Source organism: Primulina tabacum, chromosome 2 (assembly GCF_025594145.1).
Source record: "Primulina tabacum isolate GXHZ01 chromosome 2, ASM2559414v2, whole genome shotgun sequence".
NCBI classification, from domain to species: Eukaryota; Viridiplantae; Streptophyta; class Magnoliopsida; order Lamiales; family Gesneriaceae; genus Primulina; species Primulina tabacum.
In genome coordinates this window covers 43,767,430-43,788,557 of record NC_134551.1, presented here as the reverse complement: position 1 = coordinate 43,788,557, position 21,128 = coordinate 43,767,430, and the positions used below count along the sequence as shown (strand labels likewise).

General features: G+C 39.4%; 1 protein-coding gene across 1 annotated transcript; it reads right to left on the bottom strand.

Annotated features, from left to right (window-relative positions):
* Positions 1 to 6,612: 6,612 nt before the first annotated feature.
* LOC142537709 (uncharacterized) lies at positions 6,613 to 9,837 on the bottom strand. Its single transcript, XM_075643201.1, has 7 exons — positions 9,403 to 9,837; positions 9,140 to 9,313; positions 8,741 to 8,932; positions 8,209 to 8,678; positions 7,354 to 8,109; positions 6,919 to 7,051; positions 6,613 to 6,804 (listed from the first exon to the last, which is right to left on the bottom strand). Exons 1-7 carry the CDS (start codon positions 9,835 to 9,837, stop codon positions 6,613 to 6,615), a joined length of 2,352 nt encoding a protein of 783 aa, XP_075499316.1.
* Between the last annotated feature and the right edge of the window lie 11,291 nt (positions 9,838 to 21,128).

Sequence of the window (21,128 nt, the reverse complement as noted above, 5' to 3'; positions counted from 1 at the left end):
TGGTGTCAACTAATAATTTTTAGTACGCAGCGTAATCTTTGATTGGATAGTAAATTCGAAATTGTTAAGTGAGAAATGAAGAAGATATGGTTTTTCTCGTAGAACTGCTCAATATATGCGAAAATTTTACGTGTCAACATATCATCATATGTTCTTTTTATTACTGTGATTTATAGGTTCATTTTCTAGAAATGTTGTTAACCGATGATTTGTATTACTCGATGTTATTTTCGATTGGATAGTAAATTTAAAATTTTTGAGTGAAAAAAATTATATATGGTGTTTCTCGTAGAATTGCTCAATATGTATGAAAATTTTACGTGTCAACCTATCATTGCAATTTATAGATTCGTTTTCTAGAAATGTAGTCAACAGAAGACTTGTAGTACTCGATGTTATCTTTGATTGGATAGTAAATTTGAAATTTTTGAGTGGGAAACAAAAGAGATATGATTTTTCTAGCAAAACTGCTCAATCTGCTGAACCAGTTTTATTTGTTTATGCACGAGGTCCGTGCCCATAAATGTCTTTTTTTAAAAAAAAATGTATATAAAGTATGAGTTGATGCATGTTTTTTATATGATTTATTTAAATGAAAGGAAAAAAGAAAAATATTTTGTGGAATGTGAATTTACTATGACTAAGAGGTAGTGAGGGATTCTTCGAAAACAGGTGCGGCAAACTCGCAATAAAAATGGGCTGAGAATGGGGACAAAGATCTAACATGGGAAATGGATCTGTTGATAACTTGAATGATGAACTTACCATATGATGGTTAGAGGGATTCGATGATAATGGGTCGTTGAACTATGCCAGCCTGTTATTAAGGTTTATAGATTGATCAATGAAATAGAAGATTCACTTTTAATGAACAAACTTCACCAAAAATTTATGAGGAGAGGTTTATGTTCTGAACAAAAAGTATTTTTTTAAGATTTAAGAATGATGTGTATGTTCAGGAGGGGCTGACTACTGAATAAATCCGAACCAAAGGCAGTACACATTCGAAAACCTTGCATTCTGCTATAATTTAAAGTTTAACGAATGTTGATGAGAGAAGTTTTATTTAGCATGGTCGAGACTTTTTTTTTATTTGCTGAATTTTATTACCTATTGAGTATTTAAAGCCTTATTCAAAAATTATTATGATATTTATGCATTATCCAGATAGTTTTGGAAACTTGGAATATTTAGTTAAATATGGTATCGATTTAACTTTTCACTAAAATTTTATCAAACCGAGGTTTCGAAAATATTTTTTTCATGAATAGTGTTTTTGTGAATAATGAAAAAATTCTTGTGTTATTTATTTAAAATTAGAGTTTGGGATGTTTCATATATGACCAAGATTTGTATCCTTTATACATCGTCATTGTCTGATCATCGATCGAGTTATAATGAGTTCACAATTATTTATTTAGTAAATTTAGAATATACTAATTAAATAATAAATTAGTAGTGATGACTCCTATGCACAAGATTCTCATGAAATATTTTAGAGGAGTCTAGAATTGAATAATAGTTAATTAAGTAATTGGATAATGGTTTTTTAAATTTATATATGTCTATATGTGTGTGTATATAATGTATTATCAAGAGTTGATTATGTGTGATATTTTCAAGAAAGGAAAATACTACAGGAGAATTCTAAATAATGAAAATAAAGAATCAAGATAAGGTTAAAATCCTTAAAAGATTGAACAATTTTATTTAAATATATGTTATCAAATGTTGATAATAATCATAACAACAAAAATATATACAATATATGTTATCAAGAAAATCAAATCAAGATTTTCGATCTCTCCACTTTGGAAGATAAAAAACGACCACCACCTATCAAGGAAGCTCGCGGCCGAGTTCCTCGACTCCACCATCCCGTGTCGCCGCCAAACCATCGCATCATCGCTGATATTTTAAAATTCCGGCTAGCAACTCTCGACGCAAATTTGTTTAGATCTCTGATGTAATATGATACTCACGGGAAATTTAGGGTCCGATTCCAGCAAGTGTCACTAGTCCAGATGCAGGTTTCGAGATTGCCCTGAGCCTGAAATTACGAATAAGACCGTTAGAAAGGGGCCAGGAGGGTGTCCCGGCGTAGCCCCTCCGACGCTCAAGTCAGAGACTGAGGATATAAGTGGAGATCAGCTAAGGGTACTGCTGAAAAATAATATAGTGAATGAATCAAGTGAACGCTCAAACTTGATATTTATAGGAGAATACCTAAGCCCTTGATGGGCCTGTCCTCTATTTGGGCTAGGGATGGACCAGGGGTAGTGAGCCCAACCATGGGGTATCACCAGTCTTCCCCTCCCGAGTCGAACTGAATCGTATGTTCGAAGTTCGATTAATTGTGTTGTCCTCGGTTCATTGGGCGCGAGTTGTCTATTTTCTCCCTGCCGTTCGTCAGTCTCCAAAAATTTGGAAACAAATCAAATCGTAATCCTGCTCTGAAAGGAAAGACTTGGTCTGGGCTTCTCCTATAAATACATGTCTTCTTCCCAATTCATTCTCATTTCCCCACATTCCATTCACTGATACTCACCTACGCTCCACCATCGCTTACGCCCTAGTCTCGTCACCGAGGCCCGAACCCTCACCATCATCTCGTCCCTCCTCACTAGTCGACGCGCCGCGCGCCCACACCGCAGCACTCCCCTTTGCACAGCCTTGCCCAACCTCATCCCTGTCGGCGCTCATTCTCTCCAGCTTTCATATCCTTCGTGCGGCGCCGCCCTCCTCTCCGCACGCCTCGCCCCCAGCGCGCTGTCTCGCCACCGCGTAGCCCTAGAACGTGTCCCTGCCTCCGGACCTCTCGCAAGCTCCCGCCCCCTCGTAAGCCCTCGCCACAGCAGCCTCGCTCCAGCCTGTCCCAGCCTTGCCTTCCGCCTCCCTGCTCGCCCCTGCCATCGCACGCTCGCCCGTGCGTCGCCTGCAATCGTGCGCACGCCCGAGCACCTCGCCCATGCCCTCGCTCGCTTGCCCTGCCATCGTACGCTCGCCCGCGCACTGCCTACCACAACGCGCATGCCCGAGCATGTCTCCCACGCCCACGCCCTCGCACGCTCTCCCTGCCGAAGTGCTCGCCCCAGCGCACATCATGCTCGCCCGCACGCCGCCTACCCCCGCGCGCACGCCCGAGCACCTCGCTCCCGTCATCACACCCTCACCCTATTGAAGCACTCGCCCGGCGCGCCCTCAATCCGCACAAGCGCCCTTCGCGTACAGCACGCCGCCCCTATGTCAGCTCGCCCGAGTGCGCACGCCCGCCCGCCCCGACGCGCCCTCGCCCCGCACGCTCAACTCTGCACGCTCGTCCCACCGAGCGCTGCCGTTGTGCACCACGTCCTACGCAGCCTTGCCGCAGGGTGTACACGCTCGTTCCCTTATTTTTTTCTCTCAATTTTTTTCCTCACGCTTCCCCCGGGTTAGATTGCTTCTCAATTTGTTTGATTATTCTTAACACTTATGTCTTCTTCCACGTCCGAGTCTAGTTCTTCGAGTGGTTCCGAGAGATCTAGCGGGTCTAGCGGGAGTATGGCTTCCGTAGAAGATCCAAAATTTACCCTTGATTCTCATGAGGAGGAAGTCACCATCCATAGTCGTCCTGGTAAGAAGTTCGTCATGTGACCCAACAGATGAATATATCTAACGCGACGACTTATGATAGGTCACTTGTCATCCCACATCCCTCCTACTAGCGAGTCAAAACTTAGGTCTTTGTGGCATATTCCTTCCTCTCACCAGATCATTATTCCTAGCCCCGACGACCGACCATATCTAGCTCCCAAGGGTTACTATACTTTCTTCTAACACCACTTCGATGCAGGTCTTTGTTTTCCTCTATGTGACTTCCTCCAGGAGCTGAGCAATTATATTACCAGGTGCATCTATGTTTACTCACTCCCAATGCTTTCCGCCAGATATGCTGCTTCGCCGTGCTATTCCGGGACTTAGACCTTCATCTAAATTGCACCACATTCTTCTATTTCCTGATCTTATCCAAGTCGAAAGAAGGACCTTTCTATGTGACCTCCTGGTCTAGCCATAAACTTTTTGATGGGGCCCTCAGTCATGTGAAGGACTGGAAAAAATATTTCTTCTTTATTCAGCCCCCTAAGGAATTGACTTGTTTCACGGATTGGTACCCTACCTTCACCAAGCCTAAGCTTTCCAAGGTTTACAAGAAAGATAAGGAATATTTGCGCATAATGAGAGTATTAGGAGATCGATGCTTTAGTGTTCCCCAACTCTTATCAGAGGATCTCTTGTGCCATGCCGGGTTAAGTCCAGCAAAAAATAAGCTGAAAGAGAATGCTGGTAGATATTCTCATTATTTCATGTTTCCTGTTTTTATTTTGCTTATTACATTCCTTGATAATATTCTTACATGGTTCGTTGTCTTTGCTTGCAGGTATTATAGTTATGAATGCCCTATTTCTCCGTGAGATTGCGAAGAAGAAGACCGAGGGTTCATCATCAGCACCCCAGAAGTCAGTTGCCCCAGCAGTCAAGACAGGGATGAAGGGAATGCGACGAAACCCACTGGCTTGCCTACCCATGCAAAGAAGAAGAAGGCAGTCTCATCCTCCTCTACCCAGGAGCGAGCCTCCTCCCCACCTCCTCAGGCTGAATTCTCCCTGAGATTGCGAAGAAAAAGACTGATTAATCCCGCCGGACATGCAGCAGTCTCACTGAGGTATACTTATCCTTTCAATTTTAACTTGATATTCAATATACGATTAATATTTCTCTTATTCTCTTACTTTTGTATTCTTGATTCAGAGCATGCTGTATCTCGGGGAGTTGGCTAAGCGCGCCAAAATTATCAGGTCTAGCACCCGCCGCGACTTACATGAGGGTGAGGTTCTTCGCAACCAACTCCAAGCGACCCTAGACGAGATGAAAGCGACACATGTTGGGGAACTTTCAGAGTTACAGGCCCAATACGACAAGCTCCTAAAGAAGAACAAAGAAGAAGAGGAGGAGAAGGGGGAGCTCCAGCGAGTGATATGTGACCAGGCGAAGGAAATCCAGAAACTGAAGAAGGAGTCGAAGACTTCCCAAGCTGAAGTGTCTCAAGTACACTGTTAGCTTAAAGATACCAAGGTGCAGCATGCAAAAGAAGCCTCTTCATTTAAGGAAGAATTTTTCAAATCTGAAGAATTTGTCGAGATCTGTGGTCCGAGAGCTTTTCACTAATTGGAGGTGGGTTTTGAGGGTGCTGTCGACCTCTTCAAGGCCCACGGCTATCCTCCGGCCGGCGCTCCCACTGACTTCATCGGTCTTGAAGACTTTGTAGCGAGTCTTCCTCCTGATCTCTAGATCATGCTCTTTTACTTGTGCTATTTTCTCATTTATGCAGACGATGTAGGCCCTTGGGCTATATATGTCACATACTGCACTGCTTTACTTTTCGTACTATTATGCGACTATGGATTTTGCGACGCTTATATTTGGTTATTTTCTTTTGCGTACTTTTGACATGTATGAAACTCGCATTATGCAACATTGAGTATTTTGCATTTAAATTTACTGCTTCTTCCGAGTTTATCTTTGAGATTATTAAACCACTAGGCAAATAAAATCTCCACCTCTCCTTCTCTTATACTAGGCTTACCCTAAGCTGGTAATATATGATTTTCGGTCTCTTCACCACTTCTCCATTATTAGCTGCAGCTCTGATAATAAAAACTTCACATCTTCATCCCATGTCCTTCCGCAAGAAGGCTATAAGGATTCCACCCCTCCACTCCTAACTCATTTGCTAGGCGAGACCTTAGCAGGAAAATTTAATTTTTCTCATGCATTCTGCCCCTCTACTAGGCGATACCTTAGTAGAAAAATTTAATTTTTCTCATGCATTCTCCTACACTCTTCTCCTCTACTAGGCGATGCCATAGTAGAAAAATAAAAATTTTCTCCTTCAATATGCTCCTCTACTAGGCGATACCTTGGTAGGAAAATTTAATTTTTCTCCTTCACTCTGCTCCTCTACTAGGCGATGCCTTCGTAGGAAAATTTAATTTTTCTCCTTCACTCTGCTCCTCTACTAGGCGATGCCTTAGTAGAAAAATGAAATTTTTCTCCTGCACTCTTCTCCTCTACTAGGCGATGTCATAGTAGGAAAATGAAATTTTTATCATCCTCACAATACAAAAACATTCATGAATTGAAAAGAAAAACTTGATTTTATTGAATTTCAACTGATTACATATGAAAAATTCAAAAAATGAAATACATCAACGATAGAATCAAGAACGATACTTCCTAAGATGATAAGCATTCCAGGGCCTCTTCAAAGCCTTGTCTTACGCATTCTCCAAGTAATAGGCTTAAGAACCCAACCTCTCAATTACTTTGAAGGGACCCTCCCACTTTGGGTCCAAATTTCTCTCTGCTCTTCTTGTACCTTCCTCAGGACCAAGTCGCCTACCTGGAAGCTTCTCTGAGTGACCATCCAATTATAAGACTGTGCAATACGGTTTTTATAAGCTTCCATGTGAATGCTTGCAGCCTCCTTCTTCTCTTCCAAGAGATCAAGGTCAGTGGCCCGTCTCGCACCATTATCTTCATCATAAAACATTACCTTGCCGATTCCAATCAAATCTAAGCCGGGAGCACTGCCTCATTACCGTAGACCAAACTGAAAGGAGTTTCTTTGGTTCCCTCTCTCGGAGTGGTTCGGTACGCCCATAGGACACTTGATAGTTCATCCACCCAATTTCCCTTAGTATTGCCAAGTCGAACATTCAAACCCTGCACCAGCGTTCGATTAGTCACCTCCACATGCCCATTACTCTGCGGGTAAGCTACAGATGTAAAGACTTATTGGATCTTCATCTCTTTACACCAAGATCGGACCTTGGCCCTTTGGAACTGTCTCCCATTATTGGATATCAGTCTCCTAGGTACCCCGTATCTACATACTATATTCTTCCACAAGAACTTCAAGACGTCATTCTCAGTGATTCTGGCCAAAGGCTCTGCTTCCACCATTTCGAAAAATAGTCGACTGCTACCAATAGGAACTTCTTCTGAGCAACAGCTATAGGAAAAAGCCCCACAATATCCATTCCCCACTGGTAAAAAGGAAAGGCGGCTCAGATAGTCTTCATCAGCGCGGCTGGCTGATGATGTAAACGCGCATGATGTTGAGACCGGTCACATGACATTATTAGTTCTTGGGCATCATGCAACATTGAGGGCCAGCAGTAACCCGCTAGCAACACTTTCCTAGCCAAAGCATAAGCTCCCAGGTGATTTTAACAACACCCCTCATGAACTTCTCGGAGCACATAATCAGCCTCTTGATAACTCAAGTACCGAAGAAGAGGCCCTACAAAAGACCTTTGGTACAACACTTCTTCGACTATCACATAACGCGAACACTTTGTCTTCAACTTACGAGCTTCGTGAGGGTTATCAGGAAGCTTTCCCTCTTTCAAATAATTAACTATACCAGTCCTCCATACCTCCTTCTCCTGTTCAGTTGCAGGCGAACTCGTGTGAGGTGTGAGTTCGACTTGGAATACCACATCTCTAGTCTTCAAACTTCCCATTGTTCCAGCCATTTTGGCTATAGTATCCGCCTTTTCATTTTCTTTCCTGTGAATCTGTTCAAACGTAATCTCTGTGAATTTTTCTCTGACTCTGTCTACTTCTTGAGCATACTCAATAAGGTTTTCATCTTTCACATCATATACTCCCTTCATCTGTTGTGCTACCAGCTGTGAGTCAGAAAAAATAAGTACCCTGGAAGCTCCCACGTTTCTGGCTGCTCGAAGTCCTGCCAACACAGCCTCATACTCTGCCTCATTGTTGGATGCTCGAAAGTCCAACCTTACCGCTAACTTTGCCTCCTCCCCAGCTTGCGAAATCAGTACTACTCCCACTCCACTTCCATCATTTGACGAGAAATCATCCAAATACACTTTCCAAGGGTCCTTATTCTCCTGATGTACAGTCTCAGCCAGAAAATCGGCTAAGGCCTGCGCTTTAATAGCTGTTCTCGGCTCATACTGGATGTCATACTCTCCCAGTTCAGTAGTCCACTTAATCAAATGGCCAGACATATCAGAATGAGTTAAGATCCTCCCCAATGGACTGTTGGCGAGCACCACAATTGGATGAGATAGGAAGTAGGGTCTCAAACGTCTCGCTGTCATCACTAAGGCCAAAGCCAGTTTTTCCAACCCTGATTACCTTATCTCTGCCCCCTTGAGTGCATGTGAGACATAATAGACTGGCTGTTGAGTTGATCCCTCTAGCTTGACAAAGACCGAACTCACAGCTCCCTCGATGGCAGATAGATATACCCACAAGGGCTCACCTGCTGCAAGTTTGGCCAGGACAGGCAACTCAGCAAGGTACTTCTCCAAATCTCTAAAAGCTTTCTCACAATCCGGATTCCATTCAAATTTTTTCGCCTTTCGCAAAGTCCGGAAGAACGGTAAGCTTCTGTGAGCAGATCTCGAGATAAACCTCGCCAGCGCAGCAATCCTCCCTGTTAAATTTTGCACATCATTGTGTCCTCGAGAAGGAACTATATCTTGAATAGCTCGAACCTTCTCGGGGTTAGCCTCAATCCCCTCTCTGTCACCATATAACTCAGAAACTTCCCACTCTTCACCCCAAAGATACACTTCTGAGGGTTCAACTTCAGCCCATAGGCCCTGAGGGTGGAAAAGGTCTCCACTAAATCAGATATGAGCTGGGTTGAGTACTTTGACTTTACCATAATGTCGTCCACGTACACTTTGACATTCCTTCCCACCTGCTCAGAAAAGACTCTATCCATCAATCGTTGATACGTGGCTCTGAGATTTTTAAGTCCAAAGGGCATGACCACGTAACAAAAAGTCCCTTCAGAAGTGATAAAACTCACTTTATCTTGGTCCTCCATAGACAAAGGGATTTGGTGGTACCCCTAATAAGCATCCAACATGCACATATAATGGTGTCCAGCTGTGGAGTCCACCAATTGATCTATCCGGGGCAAATGATAACAATCTTTAGGACATGCTTTGTTTAGGTCTCTGAAGTCCACAGACATCCTCCACTTCCTTGAACTCTTTGGGACTAGGACGACATTCGATAGCCAAGTAGGAAATTGCCCTTCCCGAATGTGCCCAACCTCAAGCAATTCACCCACCTCTTTTCGTATAGCTTTATCTTTCTCAAGTCCGAAGTGTCTTTTCTTCTGTTTTATCGGGCAGACATTCGGCAAGATGATCAACCGATGCTCTGCCACACTCGGGGTCGTCCCGGTGAGCTCTAAAGCTGACCAAGAGAACATGCTGAGATTGGCCTGTAAGCAAGTAATGAGTTCGTCCCTAACCCTTGGGTCAAGGTTAGGGCTATTCTGAGCATCTTCTTTTCGGGTCCCAGCGCTATGACCTCCGATTCTTCATCCATCATCTCTCTAACCTCCTTCCTTACCACGGACAATCCGCTCCTCCCCCTCCTGATCATACTCACCTCCACCCGTGCCCTCTTTCCTTCTTCCTTCACTATTCTTTCATAACACCAGCGTGCAACTTTCTGGTCCCCGCACAGGACTCCAACCCCCTTCTTACAGAACTTCAGCTTCTGATGATATAATGACGCTACTGCTCTGAAATCCTTTAGGGTTGATCGTCCCAGAATTCCATTGGACGCTGATGGGGTGTCCACAACGGTAAATGTTGTCATCTTTGTTACTCGTCGAGGCTCATGTCCCAAAGATATACGAAGGACAATCTGACCTAATGGAAGAATGGCATGTCCTGCAAACCCATAAAGAGGAGTAGAGATCGGCTCAAACTCAAATCCTTTTACCTTCATCTGGTCCATAGTGCTCTTGAATAAGATATTCACAAAGCTTCCATTATCAATAAAGATTCGTGCCACATCGTAATTGGCAACGGTGGCCGTCACCACCAACGCATCGTTATGTGGAGCCACAACGCCTCGGAGGTCTTCCAGTCCAAAACTGATGACAGGATCCTGGGGTAGGTCCGTACCCCTAGATATTTCAAAGCCAGCCTCCTCCCATGCGCTTTCCGAGCTCGCCCGGAATCTCCATCAGTAACACCCATGAGATCATATGAATAATTCATCTAGTAGGGTGGTTATCCTCATTCATTCTCCACCTCAGTTCAACGGGCTCCAGAGAGACATCCTGACCTCGACCTTCCCTCCTCGGCTCCCCGACCCTCTAATTTATCCACTGAGGGCCTCGACCCCGCCTAGGAGATGGGTGAGATCTCGGCTCACTCCCGGATAAGGATCCTTCTTTCCTGCCCCGCATCGGAACCTAGCATTGCCCTCTATCCTCGACGACTTCTCCCCTCTCTCCCCTGATTATCTCACCTCCATCACTTTATCTCAATTTCTTTTCAGAGGAACATGTGATGAGAATTATCCTCTACCTCTATTCTTGTCCTCCTCCCTTTCACCCGCACCCCTCTTCCTTCCTCCTCTCTCCGCTCCCTCAACTCTTTCTCCCCCAGGACGCTACTCCAACCTCTTATGCCACTGGGCGTCCTCTAGATTTACATATTTTTCCACCTGAGCTAACAGATCATCATAACTCGACGGAGGTTTCTTGAGCAGCGATTTGAAAAACTCTCCTCCCCTCAATCCTTGTGTGAAGGCACTTATCATGATGTCAGGGATTGTTGCTGGTATTTCCAGCGCCACGCTGTTGAAACGCTGGACAAATTCTCACAAAGTTTCAGCTTCTTGTTGTTTCATCACGAACATGCTCACATAATTTTTCTGATGCCTTTTGCTGCTAGCAAATCAGTGCAAGAAAGCCGTATAAAAATCCTCGAAAGACTGTATGGAGTTGGCCTGCAGGGTATTAAACCATTGCTGGGCTGACCTCACCAACGTGCCCAGAAACACCCTGCACCTGACTACATCCGAATATTTATGCAACAGAGCCGCATTCTCAAATCTCCCCAAGTGTTCTTTGGGGTCAGTATGTCCGTCATATTCTCCCACGTTTGACTGTCGAAAATTTGGAGGAAGCCCTTATTCCAAAATGGCCAGTGAAAAAAAACTTCCTCTCTTGGGGGCCGACACTCTGCTTCTCATCTGTTGTCTCAACATCCGTATTTCCTTCCACATCTCTCCCATCTCACTAATTTCCCTACTTTGGAAGGGTTGTGTCTCTTCAAACCTGCTCTGATGGCCTTCGGCATTTTCCTCTCGCTCCTGGCAAGTGGCCTGCTCCTCAGCAAACATAGATTCTTAGTTCCTCTTCATAGCCTCATCCACTGTTCGAGTGATAAATTGGTCCAACTATTCCAGGGTCAAGTTCCCCAAATTCTCATTGGGACGGGGTTGCTCGGCCCTGGTCTCGTGACGAGGTTGTTCAGTTCTTGTCTCCTGATGGGGTTGTTCATTCCTCGTCTCAAGACACGGCTGTTCCTGCCTCGCCTTAGCATGAGACTGCTCGGGTCCCATCTGAGGACGCGATGATGCTGAGTTAACTCTTCTGCTCCCTCTCCTCCCTACCATCTCTACGTCACAACTCAAATTTTCCCACAGACGGCGCCAAGTGATACTCACGAAAAATTTAGGGTCCGATTCCAGCAAGTGTCACTAGTCCAGACGTAGGTTTCGAGATTTCCCTGAGCCTGAAATCACGAATAAGACCGTTAGAAGGGGGCCAGGAGGGTGTCCTGACGTAGCCCCTCCGGCGCTCAAGTCAGAGACTAAGGATATAAATGGAGAGCAGCTAAGGGTGCCGCTGAAAAATAATATAATGAATGAATCAATTGAACACTCAAACCTGATATTTATAGGAGAATACATGGACACTTGATGGGCTTTTCTCTATTTGGGCTAGGGATGGGCCAAGGGGTATTGGGCCCATCCATGGGGTACCATAATCTATAAGAGGAATCCAGTTTATGATCATGAACCTGATTAGATGATTGAAAAAAGAAAAAGATCTGTTCGTAAAGATTTACAAGGAGTATCTTCACTTAAAATCTGGAAACGTTGGAACCAACATTATATATGCGATGGTAAAATATTCTAAGACACCTTATGAATGATTTAAATTATACAAAGCCCAATAAACATTTTGAACATCATAACAAAAAATTTTAAGCTCTCGTTGCTTCTTGAGAACAAGAAAACAATACATCAATAATTATATCATGCATGAGGGGTTGTTGGTTTAAGCTCTTTGTCACTAAAATATAAGTAAATAGGTCAAATAGAAATGCAAAAAACAAAATTGAATAATGAAAAGTTCAACTTGAGAATCAAATACACATCTTGAATAGGTATGTATCGAATATTTGCATATTCTTTTTTTTTTTTATAAATTATTATTGTTCTTAATTTACAGTTCAACAAATATAATAATTGCTAACACTTTACAAGTATATTATATAAACTGTTTCAACTTTAATATATTTTTAAATTCTGTAAAACACAGTCCACAGAATAATAATATATCCTTAAGACGACTCTTTAAATTAGCTAAAATATTAAAATTTTAGAGCAAAATCTGTAGTATATGTAACATCAATTTTTCTTCAAATCTAACACGTAAGCATATAGAAAACACCAAAAAATAAAAATAAAAATAGAGTTTCAAAATTATTATGTCTTAATTCATGCCCACACTAAGCTAAGCAGCTTCTAGAAACAGTCTGCACTCTAGACTACTCGTAGTTTAGACGTTATGATAATTTTGATCTTTACTAATATAATTGGGATATAATTAAGGCAAAAATTTTAAGGTTGTAATCACTCTAATTAAATAAAATTTCAAATTTTATAAATTTTATTAGTTCTTTGTAGATCTAGAAAAAAAAATTTTGATAGTGTATGTGGGTCATTTTTTAATAATTCAAAATGAGTGAAATTAAAAAATTTCCAATACCACAAATAGCCAAGAATTGCGAATTGAAATTTGCCTCTTGGTAGGTCTCTATCATGGAAAATGTCAAGACTTGTAGAAGCCATATCTTTTTCACTCTCGAAAGACCGTGGATTTAAAGCTAAGTCATCAATGGCGACCTTTCTTGCTAGCTGCTCTTGTGGCTCAGAGGTGAGGTTTATCCATATGCTTAGGCTTCGTTTGATTCGTACGATATTATAAATGAATGATATAATAAGATTGATTATAAAATGAATGATAAAGATAACTAACATATTGTGGTAAGTTATATAATTAAATTAGTTATAATATTAGCCAAATTATAAATTATATTTAAATATTACTAAATTTCTTAAATTTATAATTATTTTAAACTTTAGGATATTAAAGAAAGATTTAAATTAATCAGACATCATCTCTTCTCCACCAAGAGATTATATAACCACAGACAAAAGAATAATAATGTTTGCAGTGTGGATCGGGTGCTGGCTGAATTTAAGATTAAATGATGCAAAAGGAAATGATATGTAGTTGGTTGATTAGTGTTGATGTCACTTATAATTTAATCTTTATTTGTTCATTAATTGAAACTTTTAATGATAAAACGAATCCTTGTTTTGACCCACGCTTACGAGCACTAGTCCGACAACTCGATTTCGTGTAATTTTACCTTTCCCGGCCATAACCATTACCCACTCAGTAGCTCATGCATGTTTTTCATTGTTTTATGTTGGTCGAAAAGATAGTAGTTTAAAATAGTTATAAACGATTATAAGAAATCCATGTGATAACTTGACTTAATCGTTTTCGTAGAGTAGTGAGAAAAAACGAAGTAAGTTTTACAGAATTTTGTTTATATTGCACTTGCACGGACTCGGGACATATACATATACATATTCAATAACACACACTTATTGGTATCCCAATAAGATGATTTGGCATTGATTTTACACATATAAATGTTCTTATGAAAATTAATTATAAAAACATGTTCTCTTTTTTTTTTTTTTGTTTCAGAAGAACAACTTTCAATAATCTAGCTGAGCACTTGGTAATTGGTATGTCGATATTTTGTTAAATATAGGCAAATATTTGAGTTTTTTCATTGATGATTGTGATTCACAAGTTAATGTGATCACAACGGCCCATCGTATTCCCGCTACATCAGTGGTAATCTGAATAAATCATACAACCATAACGAATGGTCTGCAAATATTTTGAATAAAACAGTCGGGTCACTATTCACTCGAAATCATTGGATAGTAGAAAAAATGATGAGAAATCGTACTCAAGATGTTGGAGTGAAAGTATTGACAGCATGAGTCGTGCTAGAGTTGTGAAAAGTTACGGCCCGAGCACGGATTAAAGTAAAAGTGATTGAAAACAAAATTAGACGTGTTGGGATGAAAAATAGCCGCCCTAGCGTGATATTGAAGAGAAAGAAAAATGAAGAAGGAAACAGAAGTTGTCGCGCTAGGGCTGCAAAAATGACTACCCCATCGTGACTTGAAAGAAGAGAAAAAGAAAAAATCAGAGTCCCGCAACTGCGTCCTGCAAAATTTTCATTAAAAATTAGCTAAAGAATTATTTTTGAAAGTGCAAAATTTGTGTGATACAGTCTTTGTGGGATGATACTCATACATGATAGTATAATTTGACTCGTGTACTTGCAATTTATTCGATCATAAAATTCTTATTTAATTATTGATTTCATTGTATAAGAAAAGATCGATCACACAATACATCGATTGTAGTGCCCTTACCTGAAACACATACATAAAAAAATTCCAGCATACAATAATAAATCATAATAAGCTTTAATCATAATAATCCATACATCAACGGAAAAGTAAACCACAACAACCTATAGTATCTCTGCTACATAGGGATAATCCAAATAAGTTACACAATAGTATATAATAGTATGCAAATATCTTGAATAAAACAAAAGAATAAACCCAGCAAGAACAACCGCGGTAAATCTCCTCTGGTAGCATCATTCTCTCCTGGACATTGTCTGTTTCATCTGACCCGTCCAATCTGATATCTGCCCCATGGGATTAAGATTTCTAAGATAAAAACAAGGATATGAGCGACCTAATTGTCCAGTTTATAATATATGAATAAGAAACACTACAAAAAAAAGTGTTTCTAGAAGCGGTTTTTGAGGAGCACTTTTAAAACCACTCGTGCAAACTGAACAACAAAATCGGTTTTACTTAAACCGTTTCTATTTCCTTACTTTTAGGAGTGGTCGCATAACCGGTTTAGTTGCGCAATTTTTAGTACCGATTTGTATCAACCGCTGCTATAAATTGCTCCTATTGATTTAGCTATTAGGACCATTCTGGAAACTACTCTAATTGAATATTTCTAACAGCGGTTTAGTACCGATTTGTATCAACCGTTGCTATAAATTGCTCCTATTGATTTAGGTATTAGGACCATTCTGGAAAGTACTCTAATTGAATATTTTTAACAGCGATTTCACAAAACCGGTGTTGTGGACCGCCCTTATAGCTCTGTTTTTTTAGGATTGATTTGAAAATTGCACCTATTAAATACATTTAGTATTGGTCGTATAAACCGTTTCTATACATTGCTCTTATTGATATAACTATTAAGAGCATTCCGGAAATTGCTCATATTGAAGACATGTAACAGCCGTTTTCACATAACATGTGTCATGGACCGCCCTTATAGCTCTGTTCTTTAGGATTGAATTGAAAATTGCACCTATTAAATACATTTAGTATTGGTCGTATAAACCGTTTCTATACATTGCTCTTATTGATATAACTATTAAGAGCATTCCAGAAACTGTTCATATTGAAGATATCTATCCACGGTTTCACAGAACCGGTTCGACAGCAAACTAGTCACGGGCCTGGTGCGGACCAAGCCTATAAATTGTTTTAGTGGTCAAAATCAGTCAAGAACATATCGGAACGGTCATAAACTAGTGAACCGGTTAAAAACTGTTTGATCATTTCAATCCCTTTCAAATTAATTTTAATTTTTTTTAAAAGAATTTATTTCTTATATTTAATATTTAAAATTTAAATTTTTTTGTTATATATATGATTATTTGGATTTTGAAATTTGTCACAAATCTTATTTTAGTAATATAAGAACTTGCATTGAATTTTTATTAAAATAATATAGATATAATTATATTTGATTATATGTAGTTGTTTAGATTTTTTTTAAATCCATTTAGATTTTAAACTTTTATAAATATATATTTTTATTATTTATATACACATTTAAGATTTCTAAAATTTAAAATATATTATTTACTATATTATATTATTATTTTATATAATATAATAGTTTTATGTCCATTTGCTCTGTTGAACCGATCTGACCTGTTGAACCATTTTTTAAGATGAAATGGTTTAGTCACCGATTTAGTTATGAAAACATTATATCAAACTAGAAATTCATGCGCAATCAAGAGACAATTTGAGTATGTAGTCCCAGCTCGATCATACCTCTGGGAGACTCACACAGCCCAAGCAGACGTTGACCAACAATGTCCTAGGTCATCGTAGCATGATGTCTTGTCTGGTCTGATGACTACCAATGCCTAATTGTCCACACAAAACTGTTGAGACTACTCAAATGAATCTACCTCGAATGATAATGTTCTCAACATGATAATCAAATGTCGCATAAAAAATGACAATACAACAAGTATTATTTGAAAAGCAAAATGCAACACATAAAAATGCATACACAGCTGAATATCTAGCTCAGCCAGTACTTACACACCTCTATATTGTCATGGGTATGCTGAATGTCTAGTGATGATCCTAAACATTATAACCAATAAATTGGGATCACTCTCTATTCATGCTTTATAACTCAGCTAGTGTCCCCAAATAACTCAGCTTGACTCGAGCTCAGTTAAACCTTGAGCTCGGTCAAGTCAGAGCTACTCGATTACACACGCACACACTCTCATATATATAATTATATATACATATATAATTAATGATTTATTTAAAATTAAAATAAATTCGAAATCGAGTTTTTCGAGCTCGAGTAACTTGATATGTTATCGAGTCGATGTCGAGCTTGAAAATTAATACTCAAGTCGAGTAGAGCTTGAGTTCGAGTATTCTAATTTTTTTGGAGTCGAGATCGAGTAGTATGATACTGGAGCTAAACTCAACTCGACTCAGTTTCATCCCTACCTAAGACATCCCTTTGGGAACAATATCTTCTTAGCTCGATCCTCGCATTGTCGACCACTCTTGGAGTGTTTGGAAACTTGTCGAGCTTTCTGGAAAAGATGAAAAAGCCTAGAATGCACTAATATTTCGAGAGAATACTTGCACATGGTGTTCTTGGAAATGAATCTCGAGTTACCTATTTATAAGCTAAGTCAGAAGCTCTGAACTCGAGTTTGGAAGGTCCGAACTGTGCGTGTCACTTAATTCTAGATACCTCACCATTCGGAATTTCCAAACTCTTACGTGTCGACTTTCATTTGACATGACATCAAAATTTCCGATCTTATTCGGAAAGTCCAGTCTCCTTCCGGAAGTTCCGAATTGTTTCGTTGGTTCCGAATTGCTCTTCCAAGATTCTGAACTGGTTGTTGAAGATTTAATTTTATTCTCTTTAGTGATGACACTTAATCATGATTAAATCATGCTTTATTGATAAATAAACTGTTGAGACATATCGTATTCTCGCACTCAAGACGAAACAAAAGTTTAAAAATTTTCGTCTCAACATTCAAGACGTTGCTTTGGCTTCGTATGTTTAACAAACATTCATAGGATATTTAGTAGTTATACCTTCGCGTATTAGATGCTGGAATCCAAACTATTCCAGTTTTTACGCAAAGATAGCTCTTCTTGTAAATCCCTACGAATGGCTTACTACTTTGATCGCCTAATTAGGTCTACGATCGAAAGCTTTGTTCCTCGCTTGAATTGCACTAGAAATTGCAAGAGGTTTGTCCGTTGAAACAGTAGCCTCCGAATTTCTAAAATCCGGAGATGATGCGGGGCAGGGATGGAAGAACCAAGGTGGCAGAAAATTCCCTCAATTTTTTTTCAATGTGGCCGAGACTTGTTGGCAAAGGGAGGAGAGTGTTTTTCAATTTTGTTTGCGAAATTGTGTGCAAAAACTTGTGGTTGAATTATGAGCCTTCATAGTGTATATATAGAGGTTGACTCATAATCTAACAAGGAGTCTCTCTCCCACAAGGAATCCATGTCCTTGTGGTACTAGGACTCTCTTAATTATCCATTATATTAAATTCCTATATTATTATTTATTATATTATGTTTTTGTCAACTTTGGATATATATATATATATATGTATATATATAAAATATGTGTACATGTTAGTAGTCAACACTACTTGTACCCATATTTAATTAGTAAATTTCAAATTCACTAAATAAATGATTCCGAACTCATTGTAACCCCGATCGTCGATCCGAGAGCGCCAATGAGTCAAGGATACAATTCTCATTCATATAATGAAAATTGAACATTTGAATATCAAATAGGCAGTTCTACTCTTCTTTCTTAATTAGCAATCAAGCTAACTTACATTTCTTAGATCTTATGGAATCAACTCATAAACTCCTTTACAAGCTTCCTGTTTGATATCTATCAAACTATAGTCGCCAAATTTCAACTCTTTGAAATATGATTATCTCAACGGGAACATAGAATCTGATACTTGTGTGACCCTCAATGGTTCAGGAATACAGCTAGCCATGTGTTAACATCTCCATGTGATTCAGAATAACATTTATTCTTATTCGGGTTTACCCTAGTTAACCTCAATCTTTTTATCAACACATTGATCAAGAATGTCCCTTCAACACATATATTCTGATCGAATCTACAAATATTGGTATATCTAGAGTTGCATATTATTCGATAACGATGTGATTTATCTTTGAGTACTAATAGTGGCATGGTATGTGCAACAAGGAAAACACTTTTCCCTAAGGCACATTTATTGTTCTGGCCAGGGACTCCTTGCATTATTAACTCATCAGATCACATATGATATCTTCAACCATAGGCAAACAGTGAATCCTCGACTATAATGCATTTGCTCCTACGTATTTCGAAACTACACCAACCTCACCGCCTGATTACCCTCAATGGAGTCGGTAAACATATCAAAGTGCATGCTAGTACGTATAGCCCCTAAATTGTCCTGGGTCAAAGGACTAATGGTGTACAACCATAACCGCGAACTATTTCACTCGATAAGTGAGAACCACTTGGACAGTCCGAGAGAGGATTGTTAAGTGCATCATCATATGATCACCCATTCGTGTGAATAGTCATCTCCATGCCCTTGCCAATGAAACCTAGTGTAAACATCACATATGCTAGTCTCGAGCTCGAGCGACATTTATCCTTGTTTTAGGCGGTTGATTCGTCTAGGAACCAGTTTAGAATATACGGTAAACTTCCTAATGAGTTTCATAATCTTACGTTGCGAGGCAGACCTCATGGTACCTATTTTATATTCAAGAACCTTATCTATATAGCTTGCATTGTATATACAGATAAAGTATAATGTCATAATCAAATAAATTCGTAAAATATTATTAAAATAAAGATTACATTAGAGTCAATAAAAGCCCTAGCCACAAGTTGGCTTGCCGGATACCTACTCTAATACGAACTTGGGTTATGTCATTTCTATCCCTCCTCTTAAAATTGGGATAAATAGACACTGGATGCAACTGAAAATAACTACAATTTTAAATATAACTCTGCATATTCTCGTAGCATAGTACTCTCTAGCTCCCAAGTTACTTCTTATGTCCCTCATCGGGTACAACTTAACAAGACAAGCGAAACAAATTTGTTTTTGATAACATTTCTTTCATTTCCAGAATCTTGAGCGGTTGCTCCACATAAGTCAAACTATCCACGATCTCTACTTCTACTTGATGTAAAATACAAGACTCGTATGTTATGTATCGCCTCAACAAGGATTTGTGGAATACATTGTGTATACTGAATAGATAAGGCGGTAGTGCCAATCTTTAGGCCATCATAATAGAAACGACCCGATTCACCTCATAGCCAGCTTATTCTTGAGCACGGATTGCGTAACACGTTTGAAAAACTAAGTTTCAAGAACACTTTATCGCCTATCAGAAACTATAACTATAACGATTGCTGCATGGTGTTCACATAGTTGTTCTGGCGATCTTGTCAGTCTTGATTCTCTTCTTACTCATATCAAATTTTTTGATTTCTTGCTATACTAACTCTAGTACTTCGACTTGTCGTTCACCTACCTCATCCCATAACAATGGTCATGATAACGTCTTTCGTACAATGCTCAAATGGTGTCATTCCTATATCAATGTGATAGTTGTTCTACGTGAATTCCAAGAATGGAAAATGATCGTGACATGTTGGCCCAAAATCCACTGTGCAAGCTCGTAGTATTATCCTCAAGTGTCTAAATTGTTCTCTCAAACTTTTCGTCTATCTCTAGATGATATATTTTGCTCAAATTCAATGTAGTCCCTAACACTTTTCATCAGAAACTACTCCCAAAATATTGAAGTGAAATGTGGATCTCGATCACTGACCATGTTGACTGTTACACTATGATATTTCAAGATCTGTTGATGTATAACCTTGTCATCCTATCAAAGCTATAGTCACGGATGTACGGAATGAAGTGTGATGATTTAGTGAGTCGATCAACGACCATCCAGATAGTGTCTGTAGAGCCCAAAATCATTACACGTAAAACTCATACATTTATTTAATTGTTAAATTATTTAATCAAGTTTAAAATGATTTTTTGAGATGCATGATTTATGAAATTACATTATTTTAAATTATTCATGTTTATGTGATGCACGTTAAAATGTTCTCTTGAGTTTTATATTTAATGCAATTATTCGATGCGGGATCGAGGAATAGAGACCGGTGACGATTTTGAAAATTTTAAAATGTGGTAATTTAATTTAAGTTAGAAAGGGATATTTTAAATGAATTATTTAGTTTTTAGCATTTTAAATCCAAATTTATTTATTTGGTGATTTAGGAATTTAAAACCTAAAGGATCGTTTGCTGAGCAATCTTTCTGATGCTTTAAACAAAATATTCTCCATTGAGCTGCAATAACTCGTGTTCTAAGAATATTAACACCGATGAATTAAATCGAGTTTGGTTAAAAACCAAGCGGAAGAAACTCGAATTAATCCTTCGTGAAGAAGACTGT